At 43.2% G+C, this 26,812-nt stretch overlaps 1 protein-coding gene across 12 annotated transcripts in view; it reads right to left on the reverse strand.

The window, feature by feature from the left end:
* TEAD1 (TEA domain transcription factor 1) overlaps positions 1–26,812 on the reverse strand; it is a 262,180-nt gene that overhangs the window by 66,501 nt on the left and 168,867 nt on the right. For 6 of the 12 annotated variants that reach the window (XM_049713805.1, XM_049713802.1, XM_049713804.1 and 3 more), the window contains 3 exons: positions 8,076–8,140; positions 5,669–5,731; positions 5,517–5,579 (listed from right to left, as the gene is read on the reverse strand). In XM_049713805.1, the coding sequence (XP_049569762.1) occupies positions 5,517–5,579; positions 5,669–5,731; positions 8,076–8,140 (191 nt within the window). The remainder of the gene's footprint in view (positions 1–5,516; positions 5,580–5,668; positions 5,732–8,075; positions 8,141–26,812) is intronic. The other 6 variants (XM_033404481.2, XM_049713808.1, XM_049713807.1 and 3 more) reach the window with 3 other exon arrangements.

Below are 26,812 nucleotides of genomic sequence, written 5' to 3' on the forward strand. Positions count from 1 at the left end.
GTTTTTCTTGCCCCTTGCCTCTCTCTCCTGTGGTTGAAGTCTGTGTCCAAGGCCATCCCAAATTGTTGGCCAAGTCTATCCTAGCTCAGGCCAGGATAAACTATAGAGAAGAAGTCTCAGGTTGGTGCCAATGGCTTTCGCACAAGTTCATAGTAAACAATGGGTAAAAATCTAGCTTAGTTTTAGGATAAGGGCCAAAGGAGAAGAGACAGTTTTCACTGGATTTGATTTTCTCAGGGAAATACTAAATGGCAAGGAAAGACACTGATAGTGGGGGGCTGAGATTGGTTGAGGAAAGACAGTAGGTAGAGGAAATTAGAAAAAGTAAGAATAATGTTTTGCCATTTGATTTCTTTCAGTTAAAAAGAAAAAAAACCTTAAAGGAAATATAATGAAAAGAATCATTTCTGGATAGTACAAACATGAATGCTTAATATGTCATTCTCTGTACTAACTTTTTGGTGTATTTAAAATTTAGCAACAAAAACTTCATAGTTAATTTTGATGTACACTCTCAGTTAATGGCCATTACTTTAAGAGAACCCGGGCTTTAATAACGTAAGTTTTTTTTTAAATGTTTTTAATTTTTTATTATTTATCTATCTATCTATTTATTTATTTTGTGGTACGTGGGCCTCTCACTGTTGTGGCCTCTCCCGTTGCGGAGCACAGGCTCCGGACGTGCAGGCTCACCGGCCATGGCTCACGGGCCCAGCACTCCGCAGCATGTGGGATCTTCCCGGACCGGGGCACGAACCCGTGTCCCCCGCATCGGCAGGCGGACTCTCAACTATTGCGCCACCAGGGAAGCCCTAACCTAAGTTTTAAATGCTGCCTTTGAAAAGTTTCAGTATACAGTTTTCAGACTTAATAAGAATAGAACTTTTTAACATAATTCACTCTTTAAAAACAATGAGCAAGAAAGAGCATGCAGCAATCAGACTGGAGTGGAGTGGGGACCAGCCGAGGGTGACAATATGGATGGATAAGAGCCACGGAGCAGGGCCCCAGGGGTGCTTGGTCGGCCCCTGGTCCAGGCCCACATCTTGCTCCCTTGGCTTCTTAGAGCAGCCCCTGAATTAGCCTCCCTGCCTCCAGCTTTGCCTCGCTCCGCGCTATCCTCTAAAAATGGTTGGAGGGATCTTTCCAAAGCATAACTGTGAAGGACCCCTGCGTGTTCCCATGCTCCTCAGGGGAACCTCACCCCTCCCGTCTCATTCCTCATTCCATGCCTCCAGCTAGATGGGTGTTCTTCATGGTTCCCCCAACCCCCCCACCCCCATTATCTGTGGAAATTCTCTACCTTCTTCTATGCTTAGTTCTAATGGAACCCCCTCCACGGGGCTTTCTTTAATTTCCCCACACTCAGAATTAATCATCCTTTTCACTGCGTGGTCTTTGCACTGCTCTGTTAAATTTCTACTGCAGAGCCCCCTAGCTGGGGACAATCCACTGGGAATCTTGTATTTTCCCCAAATGTGCCCAAAAATAACAGAAAGAATGAGTGTTCCCCCAAAACAGAGACTCTTGTGTATTCAACTTTCCACGCCCAACATCTACTAAAGGGTCTAGAACACATGGCTTCTCAATGGAACCATTACTGGACTGAATAAAGTAATCATTTCTGTGCTTTTAAAGTTCAAATCTACACGGAAATCTTAAAACTTTTACTAAAACAATTTTGTTTTAAACGAAAATTAAAATCCACACATTTTGGGGTGATCTGGCTCACAAACAAGCACTTTGAGAACCAATGCATTTAGCAGAAGCATAAAGCTGACCTTTGAAACGCATCCTAAGAGATTTTCAAGAGCGTGACTTCTGTAGCAAGGATGACTCATCCACAACCGTGACATGAGAATAACCACTCTCTCGAGCCTGTTTTCTTCAGAAGGCTATGGCAGAACAGGCTACGGAATTTAGAAAATGTGGGCTCTAAGTGGGACCCCCAAGCTGTCCCATAAAGGCCGGAGGCACGGCTGAGAGGCGGGCATTTCCTTTTCCTTCTGCCTAATGCAGTGTGGGGTTTCAAACCTTATTCAACAGAACCAGCCAAAGAGGCCACTGCTAAGGACGAAAGCGTGTGAGCTTTAAATAAAACAGCTTTTACTCTTTTATATATGGAAAATTTCGAGTAAGATTTCAATCTGAAATGTGAGTTTTGCTGCTTAAAAAAGGCTGGAAAACCACTAGCCTCAAGAATTCTCCTGCACCCTTCCTGGGAAAGTGAAGAGAGGCTCACAGGCAAGAGGGTGCCCTCGGAAGCCACACCTGGCCCCGGCCCCGGCCCCAGGTGCGAGTAAACCACTTTTTCAAACCCCGAGGGAGAACAGGGAAATGAAACTTGGCTTCAGTCTTCACAGGAGGGCCACAAGCCTCTGTCCACCCTAGGGAACAGAAATCCTTTGACTTCAGAGCATGCGGAGAAATGGCGAGAAGCCCGGCTGGCAAGGCATGGCAAGGACAGGTCCGGAGATGGCCAGTCAACGGCTATCTCCTCCAGGAAGTCCTGCTGCATCGTCTCAGACAAAGCACGGCACCTGTTGTGAGTCTGGATACTTCCTGCCACCCCTATCCCTGCTCAGAAGCTATCCTTGCTGTCTACTGAGATGACTTCAACTTCTGTAGTGAGTTTATCTCATTAGCCGGTGTTGGGAGGCCAAGAAGTCAGAGGCTATCAGCCTGACCCCACAAGGAACTCGGCGAGGATGCTCATCCCTGCCTCCCGAGGACGTTAGACTCCAGAGCTGAACAAGAAAGTGCAGACAGAGAGAGGAGTTCTACCAAGGGGCCTGAGCCCGTTTCCTGGTAATGGCTGGCAGGAAGGTTAAGGAGGGCATCTTTAACATAAAACGCCTGTGAGAGGTGAAGGCAGCAGGATATCTGCAGGCAGGTGGCAGCCAGCCTTATTCTCCTCAACTGTCCTAACTCCCTCCGAGTGGGGACGCAGCAGCTCTGCAGCCAGGAACACATCACCCCGAGATACTGATGACCGTCAATCCCAAATTAGGCCCACATCTTGACCGATGGCTCAAAGTTTAAAAATCATCTTACTTCTAAAATGTAGTGGCTGAGGGACTGTGGGAAGCAAGGCCTGCACGCCCAGGTCCAAAGGGGCGTGAGGGGTGGTAACACGTTATCTACAGTGTGTGCTGATGAGAAGCCTACTGCTTGAAATCCACTTCAGCCTCCGCTACAGGAAACCCTGTCTGGAAGAGCAGTAGTTTAGGATTCAGAAAGTTCAAATCCTGACTTCGCCACTTCCTATGCTGGATGGCTTTTGGTGAGTTAATTAAACCTTTGGATCCCTGGTTTCCTGAATATTACTCCTGAAAATCTAAGAATGGAACTCACTTTGTAGTGAGTTTACATGAGAGAACACACAAGAGGCCCTGCACTGCACTAACTCCTGTCTTTCATCCCCAAACTCAGCAGCACATTGTCCATACAGCTCGTCTCTGGGATTGCCTACACATTTAACTTTGGCTCTTTCTGCGAACACTTATCCTACAGTGCCCTATATTTCACATTCCCATTTCCACGGCCAGCTCTGTGAATAGAGGATTGGTTGTTAACTGCCCACTGTGATAAGCGCCATGCCTGGAACACTCGACTGGTATTAGCTGATGGGAAGAACAAAGGCCTCCATTTTTCCAAGAGTAATGAGGTAGGGAGGAAGGAAAGGAACTGTAAGAAGATGGAGGTGGTTCTTGGAGATGAAATGCTGAGCCAGTTGCTACCCCATTGCCTCTGTCTCTGCCTCTTCTTCGTGCCCGCCCCAGAGGAGAGTGGTCCAGGGCTCGCTGAAAGTGGGGGGAAGTCTTTTTGTAAGAACAAACACAAAAACGACTGTGTGTTGGCATGTATGTGTATGTATAAGATAATGGCAAAACTGTTTCCATTGAGGAAAATTTGTAAAGTCACCAAGAGAGAAAAAGAGTGCTTGTGGAATCCCATGGGGATCCCCTCTGACCGGGAGAGCTTTACCCACCATTTACAGGGCTTTCGGTCCAGGGCCATGTGCCCTGGTGAGCATACAGGAACCACACAGTGCAGAAATAGAACAATTCATAACATCACAGATGGAAACACAAAATTGATGTCTGTAAACTTCTTTGTACATCATTAATCCGTTAGAGAAACTAGAAACAGAGTGAGAACTTGAGCAAACACTGGGGTAGTTACATCCACATAGAAAGGACTGCACCTTTGGTTAAAAAGCAGGAGCTACGAAGTTATTTTAGTCTTCCAACTGCTCAGCCAGTGCAACTAAAAGCCAGCCACCATCAGCCACATGTGTGAGCGAGCGAGCCAGCATGCTGCCCACTGCAGAGGGCACCCCAAATGCGCCTTCCTGGTCGCTAGACCTATTTCACAGTCAGCGTCGTTTGCATAAAAAATGTTGGAGGCCTTTGGGAAGGGTCCCAGTGTTCACCACTTGGGGCTGTGAAATCACACTTTGTCCTTTAGTTTAGAACAAAAACACAAATTTACTTAACGTATGGGGGGAAAAATCAGAACAGAACCAAAAACAGGCTTGTGGGAAAGACAACAATGTGGACTACAGATTCATTTTTATTATAAAGTAGAGCTCCTCCATGCAAACTATAATCCTTTTGCATTTCTCAGATAGGGCATTATGGAGGGAAAAAAGTCATGCATGTTTTACTGCAAGTTTTGGAACGAGAGAAAATAGGGAGAACTTGCATTTTTAAGTCGTCCATGCCTCTGTTTTTGCTGTGAAATATATTTTAAAAGACTGGAACATGAGGCACATATACAAAAAAAATAATAAACTCAAGTATAAACGGAATTGCAAACATGGATTTGATCGAGAGCTTTCCCATCTCTAAGACCTATCTTTTCTTTAAGCCCTCACCTCAAATTTCTTTTTTAATTAACAAAGCCACACACTTAAAAAACATTAAGCAATGTGGAAGAAACCTGGCAGAAAATACTCTCTGTTGGAAGAACTCATGAAAAATTACATGAAGAAGATGTATTTTTCATAAGTACTGAAAATACATCAAAAGCACAAATTAAAATAATTTCTAAATTTTTTTCAAAGTAATTTCATGATGGCCACTTGGAAATGATTCATTTATAATTTCTACACCAACTTTGCATCTCTTTGACTTTTTTTCCCTCTCCTAGCTCAGGGCTGCTTGGTGGTTATTTGAAGGGTAAAAAAAAATCATGTTTCTGTGCTGAAAAGTTATCAAGACCAGCTCTCTGCTGCATTTGCATTGTTATTAGGGACACACACACACACACACACACACACAAACACACACACACACACACACACTCTCTCTCTCTCTCTCTCTCTCTCTCTCTGAGCTTAATGTGAGGCTAGTACAGAAACAGAGAGATTAGACACAAAGAAATGTAAACAGCTCTCACATGCGAGGAAACTAGGTTACCAGAATCCCAGCACCAGGCATTCACCAGTCACCATGGAAAACAGGAAGTGAGATGCATAGCAACCACAAGCCAAAAAGCAGGAAAGCGCATACCTTTAGCTTGGAATGAAAATCACGAGATTTCCTTCTGGCAAGAACCTGAATGTGACTAGACACCTGCAGGGTAGGGGAAGGGAGGAAAACAAAGGAAAAGCCTGTAACCATGGAGATGAAAAGCCCCCTACAACTGGGCAAGCCAGACGTACCTTAATGGCGGCTTGAATTTCTCGAACTTTCTTTCTTGCTAAGACCTGTATATGACTAGACACCTACATTGTTCGGGTTTATGAGGGGAAACAAAACAAAACAAAACAAAACAAAAAAAGGAAATCAAATATAAAATTGCTACTCCTTGGGAGGGTTTCGGGGTGGGGGGGTGGGGAAGGTTATTTGCATCTCAACAAAGCTCTGCAGTTAGGAATACACAGTCCCAGCCAGACACCAAGCCCCCAGCGCTGCTCTAAGCTTTTCAGACTGGGTCATCACTGCAGTGACTGGAGTCAGGATGAAAGTTGAAACTAATCTTAGTTTTCTCACCCAGGAGAAATCATGGGCACGGGATGAGAGGGGGAGAGTGGGGTTGTTTTCTTTATAAAATTAAAAAGGTGGGAGTAGAGGTAAATGAAAATATTTATAGCTTCTCAGTATCAGGAGGGAAAATCCCTTTTTCTCAATTTAGAAGAGACTATCCATAAATTAGCACATTCCGCAGAATCAAAAAGCTGAAGCTGTAGGTTGTATTCTGATCTCATTAAGAGCTCTGGATTCTGTAGCAAATGTTAAAATAATACTGACATGTAAATTAGATCTCAAAGAGAAATGGAAAGACCCAGTTAGCAGAGCTTTTTTTTTTCCCCCCTTATAAATATCTTTAATCCTTCCACTCTTTTGGGTATTGACTGGGCGCCAAGTGGATTTGCATATTATTACAGAGCGAAAAGTGTGAATACAGCCAGCCAGCCATCCTGTTAAAAATCTGGGTTGAAAAACCACACGGATTTGCTGAACAACAAATTCACATTGGAGAGGTATCACCAACTGCCGCCTAAAAACATCCCCGGGATGCCGGGGTGTGGAAAGCAAGCCAAGCCCGGCTTCTGAAACACAATGATTCCACGGGGTAAACAAATTTGCATCTCTTTCAGCGGGACTTGGTTAAATTTAGAAGTGTCCCCCCAGTGAAGGGGTTGGGCACATGACCAGAGCTCACAGACCGGCAGACAGCCCAGGTCCAGCACCTTCAGTATGCTGGGAATTAAGATCTGTCTGTTTCAGAAATTTAGAACCTCTCATTTAGAAGTTCAGCAACTGTGAGGCCATTACTTGATTTCAAACACGCTAGCCACCCTAAAAACAGGATTTATGATAACAAATGAACCTCTTATCTCTAACTTTGTCTTCGAGTTTCAATTTGCTTCTGCAATTTTTTTTTTTTTTTAAGTACGGAGAAGCAGGAACTCTCCCCCATCCTCTTCACCTCTCCATCCTGCTCCTGCTTTCACTTGTTTTCACCAGAATTTTGTTCTGATGTGATTCTCTGACTTGCTGAGGGCCACAGTGGGGGGAATATCCACCGAACAGACAATGCCCTGCCTCTGAGCACGGGCAGGAGGCCACCTGCCCCTGTGCTGACTCAGCAGTGGGCTCCCGGCTGGGGCACAGGAGCGTTCCTGGGGAAAGCTCTCCCCGTCATAAACACTCAGGAAAACAACTCATCACTGAGCAGAGGACTGGAATCTGCTGCTCAGGTTTAACGAGACCACAGTTGAGCTCGCCTTTTGGTTTGATTATAGTTTTTAAAATTCATGCCATTTCAGTCAGCATAGGTCAACATTAAAATATACATATATATTTTTTTCTGTTAACAACTCACCCATGAGGTTGGTTTGATGGTTTTCCCCCCTTCCATTTCTTTCTTTTTCTGTTTTTTGTTAAACACTAATTTCTCATCCGTTCCAGTTCTGAACTGGGTCAGAGATTTGGGCTGCTTTACATCAGAAGGAACGAAGAGCGCCAGAACGCTGACAGAGGGCAGAGGAAAATTCCTGACCCTGCTCTGCACAAAGGTATTGTAACTTCATTTCAGTCACAGCAGCTACTGACAAAAAGCCATAGCTTAAGGAGCAACAGTTCCCTGGACGCACATCATTCAGCCTTATAATCCAGCCAATACTCATGGCTGCTGGTGTTACTTTTTCATTGAAATGATGACTAATACGTAATTGTTCCAGGATTTTACAATGCGCAAAATCTCAAAATTTCATGACTTGCAAAGTATACCTGCACCTGCGGCTTTTGCAATGTTTGCAGATGCACAGTTTCGGAAAGAAATTTAAGTTTTACAATACAGTACAGGAACAGTTCATACACTGTCCTTAGCGGTGAAACTTTCCCATATGTGTATAGAAGGAACTCCAGAGACCACATAATAAAAGGTCACTGAAATGATGAACAGTGAAAACTGAGCCAATTTCAAACACCTACAACACTGACGTCCTTACAGGGAACTCCAATCGGGGGCTCCTAGGAGCCAAAGCACAGACAGCCACTGCAGCCAAAATGCCTCCTTGGGCCATTCGCTAACATGCACAATTTCCAGGTCGGTTGTTTTACCTGCTTTCTGGTCCTCGTCTTCCCTGTCCTGAGTTTGATGTATCTGGCTATCAATTCATTCCTACCTGAAAGAAAGAAGAATTTACAATAAAGTAGGTTACTTTGGGGTGGGGCGGGGGAGGGGGGGAGCCTCTGAAAAGCTAAGAATAGAATTCAGAATCAGGAGTTTTTGTTGCAACTGTAAGTTTATTAATGCTAGAAAAATAAAAAGGACAATCGTTTGCAAACAATATTTCCTAGGAGAAATTAGGACGAAGGGAATTTAATTATGAACTACCGTCAGCAATGGAGGAGAGAAATGTGCCTTTTAAAAATGTGCCTTTGTGTTTGCATGCTTGTCCCTAAACGGATGGTCACTTGTATAAAAAACAAATAAAAGGATTAGTGTGGGAGTATACAGACCTGGTTCTGTTCCAGTCTTATTTTTCATATTCCTTCTCACCCAGGTTTCTACTCAGAGTTAACTCCAGTTAGAGTCATAAGAGCCACGAGAGGATGAACTGCTCTGGCCACGGAAACACAACGAAAAGAAGCTACAGTATGAAGACAGACACCCCCTCTAAATGTAGTCACTGTGCCAGTAACAAACTATACACAAAACTGTCAGCGCCAAAAAAAAAAAAAAAAAGACTCAACCTTTTCCAAGCTTTATTACCTCTGGGGGAAAGAAAACGCCTTAAAGTATAAACAAATACCTCTGGTCCCTACTCCAAGAGACTGAGAAATCTCAAAGAGAGGACCTGAACTATAATATAATGGGAAACTACACCCCCAAAGCCAAGTGGGGAAATGTATTACTAATACTATATGAAATATAAATGCACTCATACGGGACACGTGGGTCCAAACTGCCACTATAATCATCACGGTATTATCTAGTGGTCTAATTTGTGTTTGCTGTCTTACTCCCCACACATACTGCATAGCTGAAGACAGCAAGAGATTTTGTCTTGTTCCCCAAGGTCTCCCCAGCACGCAGCACACTGCTGGGCACACAGAAAGAAGAAATGAGGAACTAACACAGCCTCTGGTGACAGAGAGTACCACAAGCCCCAGACCTCCCCAGCAGAGTAAAGAACTGGCGGCCCTGGTGACAGTGTCTTTATGGGAATCTTGCCTGAGAATTCTAAAACCTCTCCCATCGCTGCCTAGAACATTCCTGTAATTATGGCTCTGTTCTCCACCTGCCCATGTTAGGACCGTGCAGGATATGGTCGTCACTGGAAGGCAAGGGAATCGTGGAATCTTGGGACTGGGAAGTACTTCTGAGTCATCCTTTCCTACCCCTAAAAGTCTAAGTCCTTATGTAAGCCAGCACTTCTAGAATTAAGGAAGTAGCCCATGCTATCTTAAAATATACTGAAGAATTAAAAGACCCTCCTTATTTGAGGCTTCCTGTAACTTTCATCCCCAGATTCTTTTTGTTCCCCGTAATAAGAACAAGGCTAGTTCTTAATGCACATGCCTTTCAGATATTACTGACAGCTTTCAGGTCCTCCTGCAGTTGTATCCAGGCTAAACCTTTCCTGTTCCTTTGTTATCTGTGATAAGCTTTGGAACACTCCCATATCCATCCTGTGACCATCCTTTGTCTAGTTTCCTTTCATAGCCTGGAGCCCAGAACTGTAGTCACCTCCCTGGTCCTAAATACTCCACCTCTGTTAATGCAGCCTAACACTGCACTAGATTTGGGGGGGAATCACAATAAACCGTCAACTGATGTCAATTTGAACTCTTAGGCCTTTTTCATATAGCCTAATTCTCAGATATATCCCTACCCCTGTTCCCAGTCTTTTCATGCGTAGTTGGGATTTTCAGATCCAAATACAAAATGCTGTGTGTATTTCTATTGTACTTCATCTTATTAGATTAAGCCTGTCATTCCAGTCTTTGAATCTCAGATCCTGATTCTGTGACTGAACTTACCCTTTAACCATAGGAAAAGGACCTCTAAATTCAGTTTTGAGGACTGCTTCTCAAAGCATTCTCTTTCAACTTTTGAGAACTACCAATATCCCCTGTAGTGTCATCGGGTCTACTTCTCCATCTCTCAGATGGTTGTACAGATTTTGCAATTTGTTTCAAAGGCTGGCTGACAGCAGAGCCCAGCTAGGAGTGCCTAATTACCAGAAGCCAGACCTAAATGACAATGTCTGCAGCGGAGCCAAGCATCCTCCAGCTCAGGGCCTCACTGTGCACCCTGTTCGGAGCTGAGTGGCCAGGACGAAATAAATCTAGGGCTCTGAATTACATGCAATTTCATCTGAACCTTGTCCAGATGGGAAAAACGTCTCCTGCCCTCCCCATTTGCTTATTTTCTAGGAAAGCAGACAGAATAGCTTGATACAAGTGGCATACAACCTATATCACCAGTTTTTAATTTCTTATGGCATTTGGTTGAATGAATGAGATCAGTACCTAGGACAGCCACATTTGACTGTGCACCCTGTGGTTTATGCAGTGGCATAAACAATGTCAACTCATAATTTGATTAAAATGCTTCTAAAGACCACTACTTCTACAAGAAGACCTCATTGAGCATCTACTATGTGCTGAGCGCTATGCTACATACATCATTTCATGGAAAGCTGGTCATGACTCTCACGTCCCTGGTTCTTTACATGAGCAAGATTACCTTTCTTTTAAAAGCCTGTGTTCTTTCTTTCATACCATGTTTCAAGCCACGAAGAGTAATTAACTTGAAGCTGCTATGTGTTCCTTCTTGCCCTGCCGTAAGGAATATTGCTGATTCAAATTATAAATTCAAATTCCACTAACACTAAGCATCTACCGTGAACTCAGAGCAGACTGTTAATCACTTCATTTTTTGTGAATTTTTTTAATGACGATAAGGGTGGTTTTGTGCACAGAAAACATTAGTCAGGTTTACCTGGCTTTAGAAATGTTTATTTCATTTGTTTAGTTATTTTTTTAAAAACCTTAAATGCCCTAGCTCATCTTTTAAGTTCAGTTCAACTTACAGATCTTATAATTTTTATAATCACTTTCAAAGGGCCATCGGATTCATGTTTGGTCCATTTTACAAACCTTAAACTCCTTCAAACATTTAAACTATGTTATTTATAATCTATAATTTATTTAATTCTTTTAAATATTAGAATTGTTTGATTTAACTTACAAAATCTCCCCTTAAACAACTCTTAGAAACCTAATAAATTCTCTTAAGTGCCCCAATATTGCTTAGAAATCTAGTTAAGACTTCAACCCTCCCTAAAATCAAGTCTAAGTCTGTTACTTTATTGCATATTTTAAATTGGAAATACAGGCTAACCTGTTATGTGCGCCAAATTATTTTAAATATGCATACTGAAGTACTCACATGCACAAATCCTTTAAATAAAAAGTATTAACACTATGGCTCTGATTATATTAAAAACTTCTACATTCAACTCTAAATCTTCCCAGAATTATAATATGCTCACCCTTTACGGAAACAAGTATGTCATTCCAAATGATTTTGGAATATCTTTTTGGGTGCTTGGGGTTGTACTTATTTTACTAGGTTCTGAATGAATTCTTATTAGCAACCCTGATAGGACTTTCTGAGCCCTATTTATATTTCTATAGCATGGCCCTCCAAACAGGTTGGATTCATACAGTTCAAAGCCTTGGATTTGAATCATGGTACTAAGGTACAGAATTCTCCAATCAAGGACAGGGAACTCAGGGACACCAAACATCACTGATGTAACTGGCAGTGGGGCTCTGGTGCATACAACACAGTTCTGTTTCACAGCCATGAAGAATGCTGGTTATTAGAAATGTTAACCCTCATTTCTCTAACTCTTGCTTCCAAAAAAAAATACACATGTACACATATAGTGGTGCTTGATCCAGTAAACCTTACATTACAAAAGTTACTTTCAACTAAGTTAACTTTAAAGTTAATCATGACATTCCTAAACTATTCCTACAGTATGTGAGTACCATCTCTCCCTGTGCCTTACATGATGCCTGTCTGGTGTATCAGGGATATAAAGACAGCCTAGCCCGCTGCCCACAAGGAGTTCACTGTCCAAAACAAGGGCTAAGATAGAGGAAATCAGCTCTACGTGTCAGACAGCAACTGAAAGAGGTCCTAGTAACATATGTGGGTAATCAGCCACAAATAATTCCAGAAATCTAGAAAGCCTTCCCCAAAGTACTGGAATATAAGCTAGCCTTTAAAGATAGATTACATTTTCTCCAACATTATAAAAAATTTCCAGCATACAAAGTGAACGCTATATACACGATATACCCACCACCCAGATCCTACCTTCATTTTTTCTTTATTTGCTTCATCACATGTCACTCCATCTATCCACTCTTCTACCCGTCCACCGAGCCATCTTATTTTGTTGTTGTTGCATTTCAAAATAAGTGGCAGGCATGATAACATCCCTGCATCCTTCAGTGTGCATATCATTAACTACAGTGATAAGACTGATTTTGATAGGCAGAATGGAGGGGGTATGCTGAAGACCCTTTTAGACAGAGGAAGCAGCATTTTAAAATATATATACAGAGGAAACTGGGGCTCCTAAAAACCAGGCATGCTGACCCTCAAGCTCCCTTGACCACTGCACACTTTCTCTTTCTGAGCCCAGGAATCTCCAGGTTCTACATTCACAGCATCCATGAATCATCTCCTTCATTCTTCTCTATAAATACCTGTAATAGCTTATAGAGCTGAGTGGCAATGTCACACTTCACCACTAAGTGTCATTATACTACAGCTTCTCTGCAGCAGAGAATGTCCTTTAGAAATGCACACCCTATCACTTCTTTAAATCTGAGATGCAGCAGCTGCAGTTGCCTTTGCTTTTCCCACAGGCAAGAGGCAGCAGCAAAGGCAAACAGCCTGACCTGTCGCTTTTATACTGTGATCCTAAGTGCTACGATCCAGTTTTTATTTTCTTTTTCCTTTCTCCTAAGTGACATAACACAGTTGAAAGTGAGCCCATCATTGGCTTTTCCAGCCTCCCAGATTGCTGTGAAATTTCCGCTAAAGGGGCAATAGAGAGAGAGAGAGATTCCAACAGAAAGGGAGTTTGCGCTGTGCTTGCCTTACCCAGAGAGAAGACTGGTTAACGTTGTTGTGGGCTTGTGTGTAATGGGATGTGGCCTCAGGGTCATGTTTGAGGCACAGCAAATGCAGGGTCTGTGGCTACAAATTGTAGCCCAGAGACACTCGGCTTTAACAGTGTAAGAGCCACTTTGTAATTGAATGGAGTCAGGGAGCCACAAAGGAAGAAGTAACGAATGGAACCTCTTCCCTGGCTGCAGCCGGTCTGAAGGCTAACACATACTCTGGCCTGGGGAAGGGGCTTTAGTGTACTCTAAGGAAACCTCTGTTAGCCCTCTCTCTGCTGGGACGGACATGGGAGGATTCCCCCACAGGTTTTTCCCATGTTAAAAGAACGAGAATCAGATGGAAAACTCAAGCTTCTTCTGACTGCTAGACCAAAGCTGTATGAAACAGGCACTGATGCTATGGTTGTAGCCATATGGTCTTCCACACCCCCTCACAAGCCTTAACTTGGCCCAAGGGCACTATTAGGCTGTTCCTTGTTAAGACCCTGAGCTGCCTGAGCTCTGTACCTGAACACACAATTGCTTTCATGGCCTGCATCTCCTTGCCCAGTGCTGCATGTCTGGATTCTGCCCACCTCTCAAATGCCTTGTCCTTCATGAGCTTTCCAGCTGGGAGAGGTCAGGTCCCCTCTCCCTAAACATCCACAGCCCTTGACCTTGGCCTCTTTACTGCTGGCTCGTATATTTTCTGCCTTGTATTTGATCGTTTCAGCACACGTCATGGCTGCAAACAGAGCATAAAGAACAACAAGAACAACAACCAATGAGGGAACTCCCTGGTGGTCCAGTGGTTAGGACTCTGGGTTTTCACTGCCAAGGCCCCGGGGTTCAGTCCCTGGTCGGGGAACTAAGATCCCACAAGCCACACCTAGAGGCCAAAAACAAAAAAAAGAGCCAATAACATTCATCTTTTCTCTGCCTCCCCTTCCCAATCAGCTCAATGTTTATGGAATGAATTGTCATCAGGAGCAGAAAAGAGGCTCCTGTGTCCCTACAATCCAGTTTGACACTGAATCATCAGCATAAACTGGAAAAAGATGACCCAGTGAGAAGAAGCAAAGAAAGATGTCTTCTACGAGGTGACAACACCACAAGGCATGATTCTGTCCTCCAACACCAGCAGCAATGCCCAATGAGAGAGCGCTTTACAATGGACTTTTCTTGGGTAAGATTCTACGAGATGGTGTTAAAATACTCTCTAGCTCTGGACCTCTCTGTATGACCTGAGGTTCATGTAAAGGAAAAAGTATCTTAGAATATGAAAGCCAACAAACAAAAAGCACAGGTGTAGGGTACACTGCAGGAACCAATTGTCAGCTGCTAGGGAGAGGTCTACAGAACGGGGATGTTGGATGAACCTGTCCTGCTGAAGACCTGGGGCGTCTGTATCTATGGATACTGCCAGAGGAGGCAGTAGAGACCATTCACTGACCTGTGAGGAGTTAATAATTAGCCATTTCTCACACACTGCTTCATCACCCCAGCAACACTGGGAAAGAAAGGAGGTCTACCAAAGCTGGCCAGTCACCCACCGTACCTACAGGGCACAAGCAACACGCTAGGATTCTGGGGGTAAAGAGATGCCATCTCTGCCTTCAGGGAGCTTACATCTGTGAAGGACTCTCACCCGTGAGAATGGACTCAAGTCACCCTACCCCTCTCCACGCCTCTCAATCATGGCACGCATCAGAGCTGACAAGTTCCATTTATCTCAATGACTGCATGATGAACACCTGCCTCCCCCACTAAAGACAGGAATTTCCAGAGGAGCAGAGACCTTGTGTTTTCGCTCATCGGTGTGCCCCCGGTGCCAAGAATACAGCAGGTCCTCAGAAAGTATACACTGATGGAACGAATAACTGAATGAGAGAGATGGAGAACCAGACTGGGGGAGGGGTACGAGGCTTAGATTAGGGGTAAAGGAAGGCGCACGAAAGAGCATTTGAAATGGTCACAGAGTGTTGTTGCCAATGAGGAAGTTTGGACACCAGTGTCTCAGTTAATCCCCAATATAAATCATTGACCAAAAATCAGCACCAACCAACATGGAAAATCACCAGAATGGGCCAGGCAGCCCATTCTGCATTGCCAGGGGCTGGTACTGCATGTTCCCCATCTAAAGTCTTACAAAATGAACTGGTGGCCTTCAGGAGGTGAACACTGGCAAGTCTCTAAAACAAATATCCTGTCTACACTCACCCAGAGGCTTACAAGGAACAGCTTTAGAAGGAAGAATATACAGACAAAGGCTGTGTTAACCCTGGTTGGTCAGAACTTATTCCTTGAATCCCTTCAAAATGCCTGGCAATAACCCCAGTCCCACCTTCTCCGAGTTCCCATCAGTCAACGGCAGCTGATAACATTATCAAGTGATGGCTCCATAAAACACTTCATCTTAGCTAATAAACTATACATTTGCATAAGACTACAAGGGTCGAAGAGAGAGACGAGCAAGTAAAAATGTCTAATGTTATGGATTGAATACAAACAATCCCTCCATGTTGAATTCTTTTTGTTGTGTTTATTTCCAGAAGGAAAATAAATATAAATGAAGAAAATTTTTCTAAGGGCTCATTCTTTACGAAGCAATAAAGAGATGCTACACAATCACCTTTTTAAAAAAAAAATTATTTACTTTATTTATTTTATTTTTGGCTGGGTTGGGTCTTTGTTGCTGCGTGCAGGCTTTCTCTAGTTGTGGTGAGCGGGGGCTACTCTTCGTTGCAGTGCGTGGGCTTCTCATTGCGGTGGCTTCTCTTGTTGCAGATCACAGGCTCTAGGTGCACAGGCTTCAGTAGTTGTGGCTCGTGGGTTCTAGAGCGGAGGCTCAGTAGTTGTAGCGCACGGGCTTAGTTGCTCCGCAGGCATGTGGGATCTTCCCAGAGCAGGGCTCGAACCCGTGTCCCCTGCAGTGGCAGGCAGATTCTTAACCACTGCACCACCAGGGAAGCCCTACAATCACCTTTTTAATCCTCTACCTAGCCTTAATTATGTTATGCCTCTAGTTGTTCTTTCTAATCCATCCTATATACAGCTACTTGAAACACACCTCTGGTTCAACCACTCTACTGCTTCAAGACCTTCTGCCTATAGTCTAAAGGTCAAACTCCTTTAGTATAGTATTCAGTATGGTCCCACCGTCTGGCCCTAACTTTTTTTTCATGACACACCACCATCACCTTAATCCATTTTACTGCCATCAAAATGCACACCTAGCTTTCAGTTCCCTGAACCATCCTGCCATTCTAAGGTTTTGCTCACAAGTACAATACACCTTAAGACCACCAATCAAAAGCCTTCCAGGTCCAGCTCAGATACTCTTTCCTTCACAAAACCTCCATGAAAGGCCTGAAATATGCACTAGGCTTGGAGTGTGTGAAGAGGCGTGAGGCAGGGAGCCAGGTACCTGGAGCTCACCTCACAGACCAGTGGCTGGGAAAGACCACAATACTACAGAGCAAACTGAAACCAAAGACACTGTGAGTTAAAAACAAGCTGTCTGGGACTTCCCTGGTGGCGCAGTGATTAAGAATTTGCCTGCCAATGCAGGGGACACGGGTTCAATCCCTGGTCTGGGAAGATCCCACATGCCGCGGAGCAACTAAGCCCGTGAGCCACAACTACTGAGCCCACGTGCCAGAACTACTGAAGCCTGAGCGCCTAGAGCCTGTGCTCCACAACAAAGAGAAGCCACCACAATGAGAAGCCCGCGCACTGCAACGAAGAATGGCCCCCGCTCGCCGCAGCTAGAGAAAGCCCGCGCGCAGCAACAAAGACCCAACACAGCCAAAAGTAAATACATAAATAAATTTATATATTAAAAAAAAAAGAAAACTGCCTTGTATATACAAGTGGGGTGAAGGGAGATGGCTTGACTCTGACTGGGAAGTAGCACAGATTCCCCATGCTGCCCTGGGCCCAAAGTACTTTAGTTCATGGGTCAGGGCACTGCCCACATTCTGGCTCTAGTAAGAGTTCCTTGTGTAAAAGACCATAAGCTCCTGAAAGGTAGGTTCTATATCTTCAGCATTTTTGTGTCCCACACACTCAAGGTGTGTACAGGATGTTACCAGACTCTAACCTTGTTGACCCCAGTGGCAACCTAAGTAGACCCCCTACCCAGAGGCTCTCAGGAGAGTGCTCAGTCCTGACAGTTCCTGCCATTCATCTTGTGGGCATTCACCTTCTCTTTCACGCCCACATCTGATTACACTGCTTTCCTACATCAACAGGTCCCCATCCATTATAAGAAAGACACACACTCCTTAGCTTGTTACCTAAGGCTAACAGCCCATTCCTGTACTGCTATAGTAGCTTCATAGAGTTCCCCTAGCCATCACTATGCTTTTCCATACCTCTATGCCTTTGTGTAACCATCTGTCCTTAAATGTTCTTCTTCTCCTTTCCCAGCAAAACTCCTATTTATCCCTGTAAGCACCAACTGAAGCATTTCCTCCTTGACATCTGGGAGCTTTCCAAACTGAGTTAGTCGTTTCTCCTTCGTATGCTCATGTACTGAGCAGATAGCCCGGCTGCTGCTACACTGCCATTACTTACCTACAGGACTATCCAGTCCCCTCTTAGAATAGTGACTGCTCTATGGACAGAACCCATCTGGTTCTGACTCAAGATCTAGCGCCTATTAAGTAGGTGCTCAGTAAATGTTTTCAATTAAAGGGGGAAAAAAAAAAGAATGAATGAGCTCTCCTCTTCCATATGAAGAAAACCAGAAAAAAAAAAAGATCTAAAAAAAGAGTACCTAAATTGGATAACAGCATTGTCAATACCATCTGAAATCTGTAGGCCCTTTTACAGTTACAACTATTTTAGTGAGAGGCGGCACAATTCTCCAGACTCTCGTCCTGAGCTCTTAGCTTGGCTCAAGTATGACCAACACATGCTCTTTTCCTCCTCACGCCTCTCTCCCCCGATGACCTCCACATGCCACAGTAATATGGACCTGGTCCAAAAAAAAGGTAATCCAACATTAACCCAGGAGAGTCCTGTTAATGAAAAACTTTGGTAAGAACACTCTGTTTATTTATTAATTATTTGGCCTTAGAGAAGTGTGAAATCCACACATTTGAAGTGCTAAAAACTGCTGGTCTTTAATGGAGATTCTTTAATAGTGGCATTGCTGCAAACTTTTTTTTTTGGATTCAGATGTATCATTGCCTAGATCTTCTCTGGGAAATATGAACATGTACTTATTAGCTGTGTGAACATGGGAAACTTGCTTCACTTCTCTGGACCTCTTTTTCATTACTTGAACTGACATACATGGTTTCTGTCCAGGATACCATACCACATGGCATCTAGTATAAACCTACAATGTTTCTACTTTTAACGCTATAGAAATGGAACATCTTTTCCATGCTACACTGAAAATGTCCTCAAAATCTTTGCATTCATTACCCTAAATCATCCAAATGATATGGCCATAAAACCTGTTTCTAAGTAAAAGGAGCCCTTTATTGTGATATCTGAATATTAAGAGGGCATCATGCAAGTTACATAGTTGCTACAATAATCTTTTAATTTAGAATAGATTCTTCCTTGAATAAAATAGCAAGAATTAGGTTTTTGCTAAGGGCTAAATGAGGCCAAAATTATAATTTGTGGCAGATTGTAAAATTACCTCTATGAATAGACTGCAGGCATTGCATTAAATGTCCCAACCATGTCATCAATGGTCATCATGCAGAAGTAAGAAAGGCCCTGTCTCAACCTAAAATGCAAGAAGTCCAACGTTCTAGAAGTGGAAGAGGAGGCCACTTTGGTTTTGTATATTCTCATGGTAGTGGTGGAAATTTTGGAGCAGGACCAGGAAGGAACTTTAGAGAGGATCTGATGGATATGGAAGTGGTCCTGGATTCAGGGGTAGCCATCATGGCTATGGAGGAGGACCTAGAGGTGGCAATTTTCTAGGTAGCCCTGGTTATGGAGGCTATTAGCCAGAATCATGGTGGAATAAGACATAATTTTATTCCTTTAAAAAAATTTTTGTGGGTGTGTAGAGTTAAGAAGCTGTTGCACGTTTGTGATTTAATAAAAATTATTCTAAAGGAAAAAAGAAAATAAACAGCATGTCTCCCACTGGATTTCCAGAATTTAGTTGTCAGTGTAAAAACACAACTATCATTAGAAGAATTAAGCATCAACTTCTGAAGTTATATAGCAGTAGCTATACAAAGGTGAGTTATGCAAGCATTAAAATCCAAATGACACTCACATAGGATTACTTGCTGCTTAGAAAACACAGTATTCGATAAAAAGAATTCTAAATGTCTAGGCACTTAGTAATTCTTTTAAAAATAATATGGAAACCATAACATAAAGAACAACATTTTAAAAAATGCACTCAAACCCAGGAGACTGAAACTTGGGGGGTTAAGCTAAATGAAATAATATTGGATGACAGGTAGGGACGAAGTGAGATAAAAGAAAGCTAGACAATACCTACTGTGTGAATACCTACTGTGTCAGCACTATGCAAAGCACTGTGCTTATACATGAATACATTTAACCTTCATTCCCACCTTATTCCCATTTTATAAATGCTGAACCTGAGGTTCAAAGAAGAAACTTGCCCAAGTTCCCAAACCAGTTAAGTGGCGGAATTGGGATTTGAACCCAGCTTTGTCTTCCAAGCTCATTATGCTTAACATCAGAACAACTGCTCTGAAAATAGCTTCTATAATAAGTTAACTTCTCACAAGATCATTACTAAGTGCTTAACCAAAACAAAATCTTAAAGGGGGCCCAACCCAACCACAAAGTGGATGGAACTGTAATATACCATTTTAAAAGTCCATTCACCACCTATAATACAAGATAAAACCTCACCTCTTCATGCCTTCAAGGCCATCATAATCTGGCCACAATGCAGTCCCCGTCCCCTGTTCAGTAATATCTGTTAAGTATCTTCTATGTAAAAGGCATTGCACTAGGCACTGGAGGAGATACACACTGGAATAATAACATGTTCTCTGGCCCCAAGGAGTTTAGATTTTAGGAGAATTGAGGCAAGAAGCCACACGTCTGTAATAAAAGGCAGAATATTTAGGAGGAGAGGAAACATACTGAAGAACAGTTTGAGAGAAGTCCAGAAATGTTTCCTCCTGTGGTTGCCACGTTCTCTGTCATTTACCCACCTGCACTGGACGCATTAGACTGCTCTCAAAATCAGGAGTATCCAAAGGCAACAATATCATCAACGAGAAAGCAGTGGCCTATGAAATGGGCTTTCATTTCAGCTAGTGATCAAGCAAAACAAAGAGATTATTAGCTCTTTTGGTTGAGTTTTAGATTCAGGAGAGTTAACCCATTTTTATTCCCCTTTTAAATTTCTAATTACTCAGGTAATATGCAATATATTCTCTGTAAAAAACATAACTGTTACACATACAAGCCCACTTTTTGCCCTTTCTCCTGCCTCGCTCTACAGAGCTATTGTGTCCGTTGGGTGCTATTCCCTTTGTGTAGATGACCTGCCCTCGCCCCTCGGTCCTGTCCAAATCTGCTGAACACTTACTTCTGAGTTGTCAAGACCCGGTTCCAAAGGCACTCCCCCAGCTCCCTGACAGTCTGTTCTGCCTCTTCAGCTCAGCAACCTCCATGCAAACTAGCATAGTGCTTGCCATGCACTCTTCCTGTGCAAGTTTTTGCTCCTTTTTTTTTTTTGACAAATTGGGAGCTTCTTTAAAGCAAGGCCCACGTCCTGTTTCCCACAGTACCCCCCGGCCTCTAACTCCTGGCATTGTACTCAGAGTTTGCTACTTAATGATAGCACTGCTGCTAATTTCAGCCACTTCTTGGAAGAAAAAAATATTTGAAGAGGTGACATCATGGCACACAGGAGGTGGTGACAATGTTTTCTTTGAAGAGGCAGGAAGACAGGGAGGGAAAAGGAACAGGAAGGACAGAAAAAGCACTGTGCTGGCTGGACTGGGATATAAAGAAGAACACAAGAGTTCGAGGAACTCACAGCCCAGCTGAACGCTTGTGAGCTGCTGAGATACCCATGCACCCCAAGACACCTCTCCTCCTCACAAGCTCCAAGAAACGGACAAGGCACACGTGATCATAACTGAGATACAGGGGGCAAAAAAGGACACTGAGTGACTGCTCCATTCCCTAGTGGACAGGACCCGGAAAACTTAGAGCCTTTCCCTCTTCAAAATTAGCTTGCTAAAGCCACTCTGTTTTTAATTCTTGTGATCTTTAAGATTTATCATCCTGCCTCAATTCACCACCCTCACAGAGGAGAACACTCAGTATTTAACTGAGAAAAACAAATTTTCTAAGAAACGGCTAGAATAAGTTAGAAGAAACTGGATAAAATGGAAACAAACCAGCTCACTCCGGGCTGTATCCTGGGTAGCCATGATATTTTTTAAAGACAGGGAATACGGACAGTCGACGTGGCTTCATCTGCAAGTTCGTTCACCACACACAAGTTTGATTTTGTAAGAAAAGGCAGAGCCCAAACTACTCTTGACTCCAGCCCTGAAGGCTGCTTTGCAAAGATATCTCAGAGTGAAATTATTCAGCAAACCCTTGGTGGATAGAAGGTTCCACAAGTCAACAACCGCTTAAGCAGTTTAAACCAACAAGCAAGATGCCCCCTATTTAAATGCTATGAGCGAATCTATTTTAAGCCTTTAAAAATCCTTTGGGCAGGTGTTTAAGCTGTGTACAGACTGAGCCTGGGGAGGCTCTGGACGAGGGGGAGGGCGGGCTCCACTCTTCATGCAGGCAACATTTTGTTCAGACAATCTTCCTGCAGCAGGTCATGTGACAAAGGCCAAATAAACAGCATCTGGGGATTTTCAATTACAGACCTTCGCCCAGCATGCCTGCACTGTAATCTCTACCAGATGAGGCTCAGGCCTCCCTATTTTCAATAATTCACACACTGTGTACACATAACATGACAATAAGGGCATTCATGGTGCAGCCTGATTCGCAGATCAAAGCTAGCAAAGGGCCAGCTGTAAGCATGCTCTGCTGCTGGATGATTCGTGCTTTTCACAGGCTTGGAAAGATGCTCTGCAGGACCTGGCAAGCCGGCCTCTTTCCTGTGCGGTATGCTGAGCAAACTCTGAGCATGAACCAGGCACAGCCTCCTGGGATGTCCAGAGAGGCGACTCATTCCATGTGCATCTGCAAGTAGTGGGCAGCTTCAAACTCCAGCCTACTCAACAAGCTGCCTCTTGGGAAAAGCTTGCCTTGGGCCGGTGCAAGAGCCATGCAAAACCTCGCCCACTCCCAGGAGCAGGTGGTTCTTGAAAACGAGCCTGTTCTAAAAAGACAGTAAGGTTCTCGTACTTAATAAACCCTCAGCCAGGTGCCCCGAGTTTACAAACCCAAGGGCTGTGGAGTCTCCATTCAGCCATCACACACACAAGCGACTCAGACGCAAACTACACGGAGGTATCTATTTAACGCATGTTACAGAGCTTTGAGTCTGGGAAATAAAAGAGGACACTCTATTGTTGCTACCAAAATCCCCACACGTTAACTCAATTAACTTGTGTGTGTGTGGACTAACGCGTTTAGCCACTGTGGGCATGTGCACGCATGCGTGCCTGAGCACTTGAAAGGCATTCGGAATGCTCAAGTCCACAACATTCCACGTGCCTACTGCCCTGCAGGGAGAGTTGCAACTGGAGGAAATAAGGACACCGCTTCCTCATATAAAGATTTCATACCCGTCAATCAGGGTAGGACCCCGGAGAAAGCCGTAATGGTGACTTCCTCAGCAGCAAACACAGGCTGCTCACAGCTGTGAGCTGGGCGTCCTTACCCCCTTTTCTCTCTCATTCAGGATGGTTTCCTCTTAATCACAATAATCCCAAAAGTGCTAAAACATATCAATCGTTGGGTAAGCCCTGCCTACAAAGGGCCAGCCGGCTGGCTTTTATGGCCTTGTTCAACAGCAGCTGATACTTCATTCAGTGACAAATCCAATTTAGCAGTTACAAGAGGTTTAGCATCCCTGAAAAAATACTGGGGTTGATCTGGCGCTCTGAAGTCAGCAAATGCTCCACTGCCATATTGTTGCAGAGATTATTCTGCTGTCATGTCTGGGTGTCTACAACCAACTGTCTCGCACCTTCTCTACCCTTGCCCCCCACGAGCTGACGGTGATGGTGGTGGCAACAATTTAATCCCCGGATAAAAATACAGGCAACAATCATACTTGGAAACTGACTAAATAATGTGATTTTTACCACTGCCCTCTTCTCTCTCTCTCTCCTTCTCTCTCTCTCTCTCTCTCTTTCTCACACACACACACACACACACACACACACACACACACACACAAACACACACGAGTAACTGGCTCCACTTTTCAAAAGGAGGATTTCTACAATACCTTGAAGGAAAAGCTATGGGGAGAAATTAATTTCACTCCAACCTTTGGATTCTGGGTCAGCTCTGAAGAGTAAAAGGAGACAAACAACATGTAAAGATTTTACCCTTGGACTGAAATTCGTATGATTAAAAAACTCTTGCAGGACTAATGTGAAGACCTGGGAATTAAATTCTTTACATTCATTTTTAACATCAAAATGTTAAAACAAAGAAAGGCATTGAGCCATGGTGGAAGGAAGCAAATAAACTGACAGAAAGAAAAGTTAACTTTTGAATTTTTAATACACACAATATATACATATATATGCATATATATATACTTTATAGATTATATAAATTGAAGTTAGAAGAATCTCCAAAGAAAATAACTCAGATAATTTAGCTACAAAAGGGATACACAACCAACAAAATGCCATTTTTAAGCAACAGCACAAGGTAATTTACAAAGTAGAATAAAAGGGAAATGATCTAATAGGAACATGGGCTGATTATTCCTTTAATATTAGACTTCGTAGTCAACAGTTGGTTTTTTATCCCAGCTCCAGTTTTAACGATACCAAAAAAAGTGACCACAGAGACATCTGGTTTAAAAAAAAAAAAAAGTTTTCAGTGCCATAAATGAGATGTGCCATTGTGACTGGCAAGATATCAACAATGGAATATTCCATAGAGTTTTTATTTCATGTGGTTTTAAAACTTTATTCTTTTCTCTGGATTTTTTAAAGCATACACTGGAAATTAAAACAAAAAGCAAACATCCAAAGCCTGCAGACTAGAGAAGACATTTAGCTTCTCTGAATAACAATCCATTAGATTAACATTTTGTCAATGTCACTTATCACAACAAAAGCAACGGGATTTTATAATTTACTCTAAGTCTGGTTTGATTAAAATTCAAAAAACCACGGCAAAGCTATATTGAATTTCGTTTGCTGCATTGTAATTACTTACTTTGTAGCTGACTATAAACAGTGTTTTATTACAGCCACAAAAATGCATTTAAAAACTAACAGTAATTCAGAGACACTAGAAGGACCAAGGGAACAAGTCCCATCACTTCTACTCTGAACAGCAAGTTAGTCTCTACGTTAACGCGACATCAGAAAATGGGGACCCATGATCTTTCTCCATCCTAGGGGACCTGTGGGTCTGCCTAAGTTGCCTTCCCTTAGCGCAGGGCTCGGACCCCCTGAGAGCACAGATTTGGCAGAGCCAGATCTATGCACCTCCTTCCTAAGACACAGAAAGACTCTCACTTGGCTCCAGCTCAGCAATGAGATAATAGAGGCTGCCAGGCATGATGGATGATTTAAAGGCTTAAAACTACTATTTGCATCCTCCAGATAAACAATTAGATGGAAAAAAAATTTTTTTTCTAGAGGCAGCTTCCAATATTGTTAATATACCTGGCAAGGGAGAGTTAGTTTAGTGAAATGAAGACTTACTTTAAAAACATTTGTCTGAGCCATTTTCTGAAAGTGTCTTGCTGGAGTGGAAAGAAGCAAACCATCCATTTTGGATAAAAAAACAAGTTTAGAAGTTCAAAAGTTAGAGACGTATAACTCCCTTAAAGTTAGCATCAAGGTTTTCAATGCATTTGATTACTTAATTTTTCCATTCCCTTATTTTAAATCCATAATTCTTAAAGGCGGAATAATAAAAAATTCACTTATTGGACAAGGCAGGCAGGCATAAACATGATTTAAGCATGAAAGAGAGGAAACAGCCTTCACACGCACTTGCCAGAGAAAAATTGGTGGTTCTGAAACAGCATACAGGCAATTTTCTGGAGCTCATGAGGATCCAGGGGGCAAGGCCTGAGAAATGACAGAGACATGTTTGAAAAGTCAACCTGCATTTCTCTAGAATGAATTTACAGGACAGGGCAGGAGTACCTCTGGAAGTTCACCAAGCCTCCATTAATAAATGAGGCAGCAGTGCAGTTTCCATGGAAACAGAGACTCCAACTCTCCAGCAAGCTTAGTGCATAAACGCCAAAGGTTTCTCCTCAAATCTCAACTTCCCGTTTCCAGGTGCTGACAAAACCAAACATACTTTTAAGCCTGGAAAAACAGTGCAGGGGTTTTGAAAAGGGGTTCTCATAACACTGGCTTGGTCAAAGTGGTGTGGCAGCTTCACAGGCAGAACTCTGCAGCTCCATCTTTCTATAACAGAGGCCTGGAGCATGATTTTAAAGGGAGTTAAGAGCCCCCTGAGAATGTTCCATGAGTTAAGTATATTTGCTGTACTATTATAATGTGTTACGACAAGTTATATATCATTATAATAGGCTCCCATGATTAACATTAGTCTGACTGTTTTTTCCTTGCTCTGTAGAAATCATTTGAGGATAGGATCAGCTTGCTCACCAGTATGGGCACCTGAGGAAAACTGACTGCATTTCTTTAACATACATAACCTTGAAGCTTATACTTCATGATGTCATGATACATTTTCAAAGGAGACCTTTCCAGAACCTTCCATATGAACAGGGAAGTGTGGTGCAGACTTCAGAACTCTGCCATCAACTAGTCACTGACTTTAGGGGACACTTATTAACCTTTTTACGCCTCAGTTTCCCCAAAGGTCTAATACTTTATAATGCTGTAATATCACAATAATGATGAGATCTCACTGCTTTTACATTCCTTCCAAACACAGGCAGTCAGAGAACACCAGAAAGCACTGGTGTCCTTTGATCCTCCACCTTCCATTTCCCTCTGAACACTGAAAGAGCTGAGTCTCCAAGGTCCAAACCAAAGGAAGATGGCATACTTCCCAGTAAATCCAAGAAGCTACAAGAAGGGCTACTCTGCGAGCAGTGGCAGAGGAAGTGGAGGTATGGAGGGATTCTTGGAAAAGCACAAGAGAATTCTAAACCAACCCTCCAAGAACAAGGCAAAACCAGCATTCAGCACAGAGCTCTCCCTGGAGAAAAATGATCAAGGAGAATAAGTCCAGTCTGTGCGCTCACGTAGGGAACACACTTCTTAACCAGCATCCGTCCCAGCCACCTCAAGGGCTGTGCTAAGAGGACAGAGACACTCTCTAAAGCCAACGGCTTCTGACTACCACCGTACCTTATGGGCATGACTTGGGTGCAGATAGCTGAGAGTATCAAAGGAGGACAAAAGGCAGCTTTTCTGCACCCACAGAGCTTACAATCTACCCTGTGGCATACAAGAGATGCAGGTAGGAAGAAAAGGCAGATCCACAGGGGTTTTATGTTTTTAAGGGTTTTCCTTTTTAATTCTGTTCGC

This window comes from Orcinus orca, chromosome 8 (genome assembly GCF_937001465.1).
Source record: "Orcinus orca chromosome 8, mOrcOrc1.1, whole genome shotgun sequence".
Lineage (NCBI taxonomy): Eukaryota > Metazoa > Chordata > Mammalia > Artiodactyla > Delphinidae > Orcinus > Orcinus orca.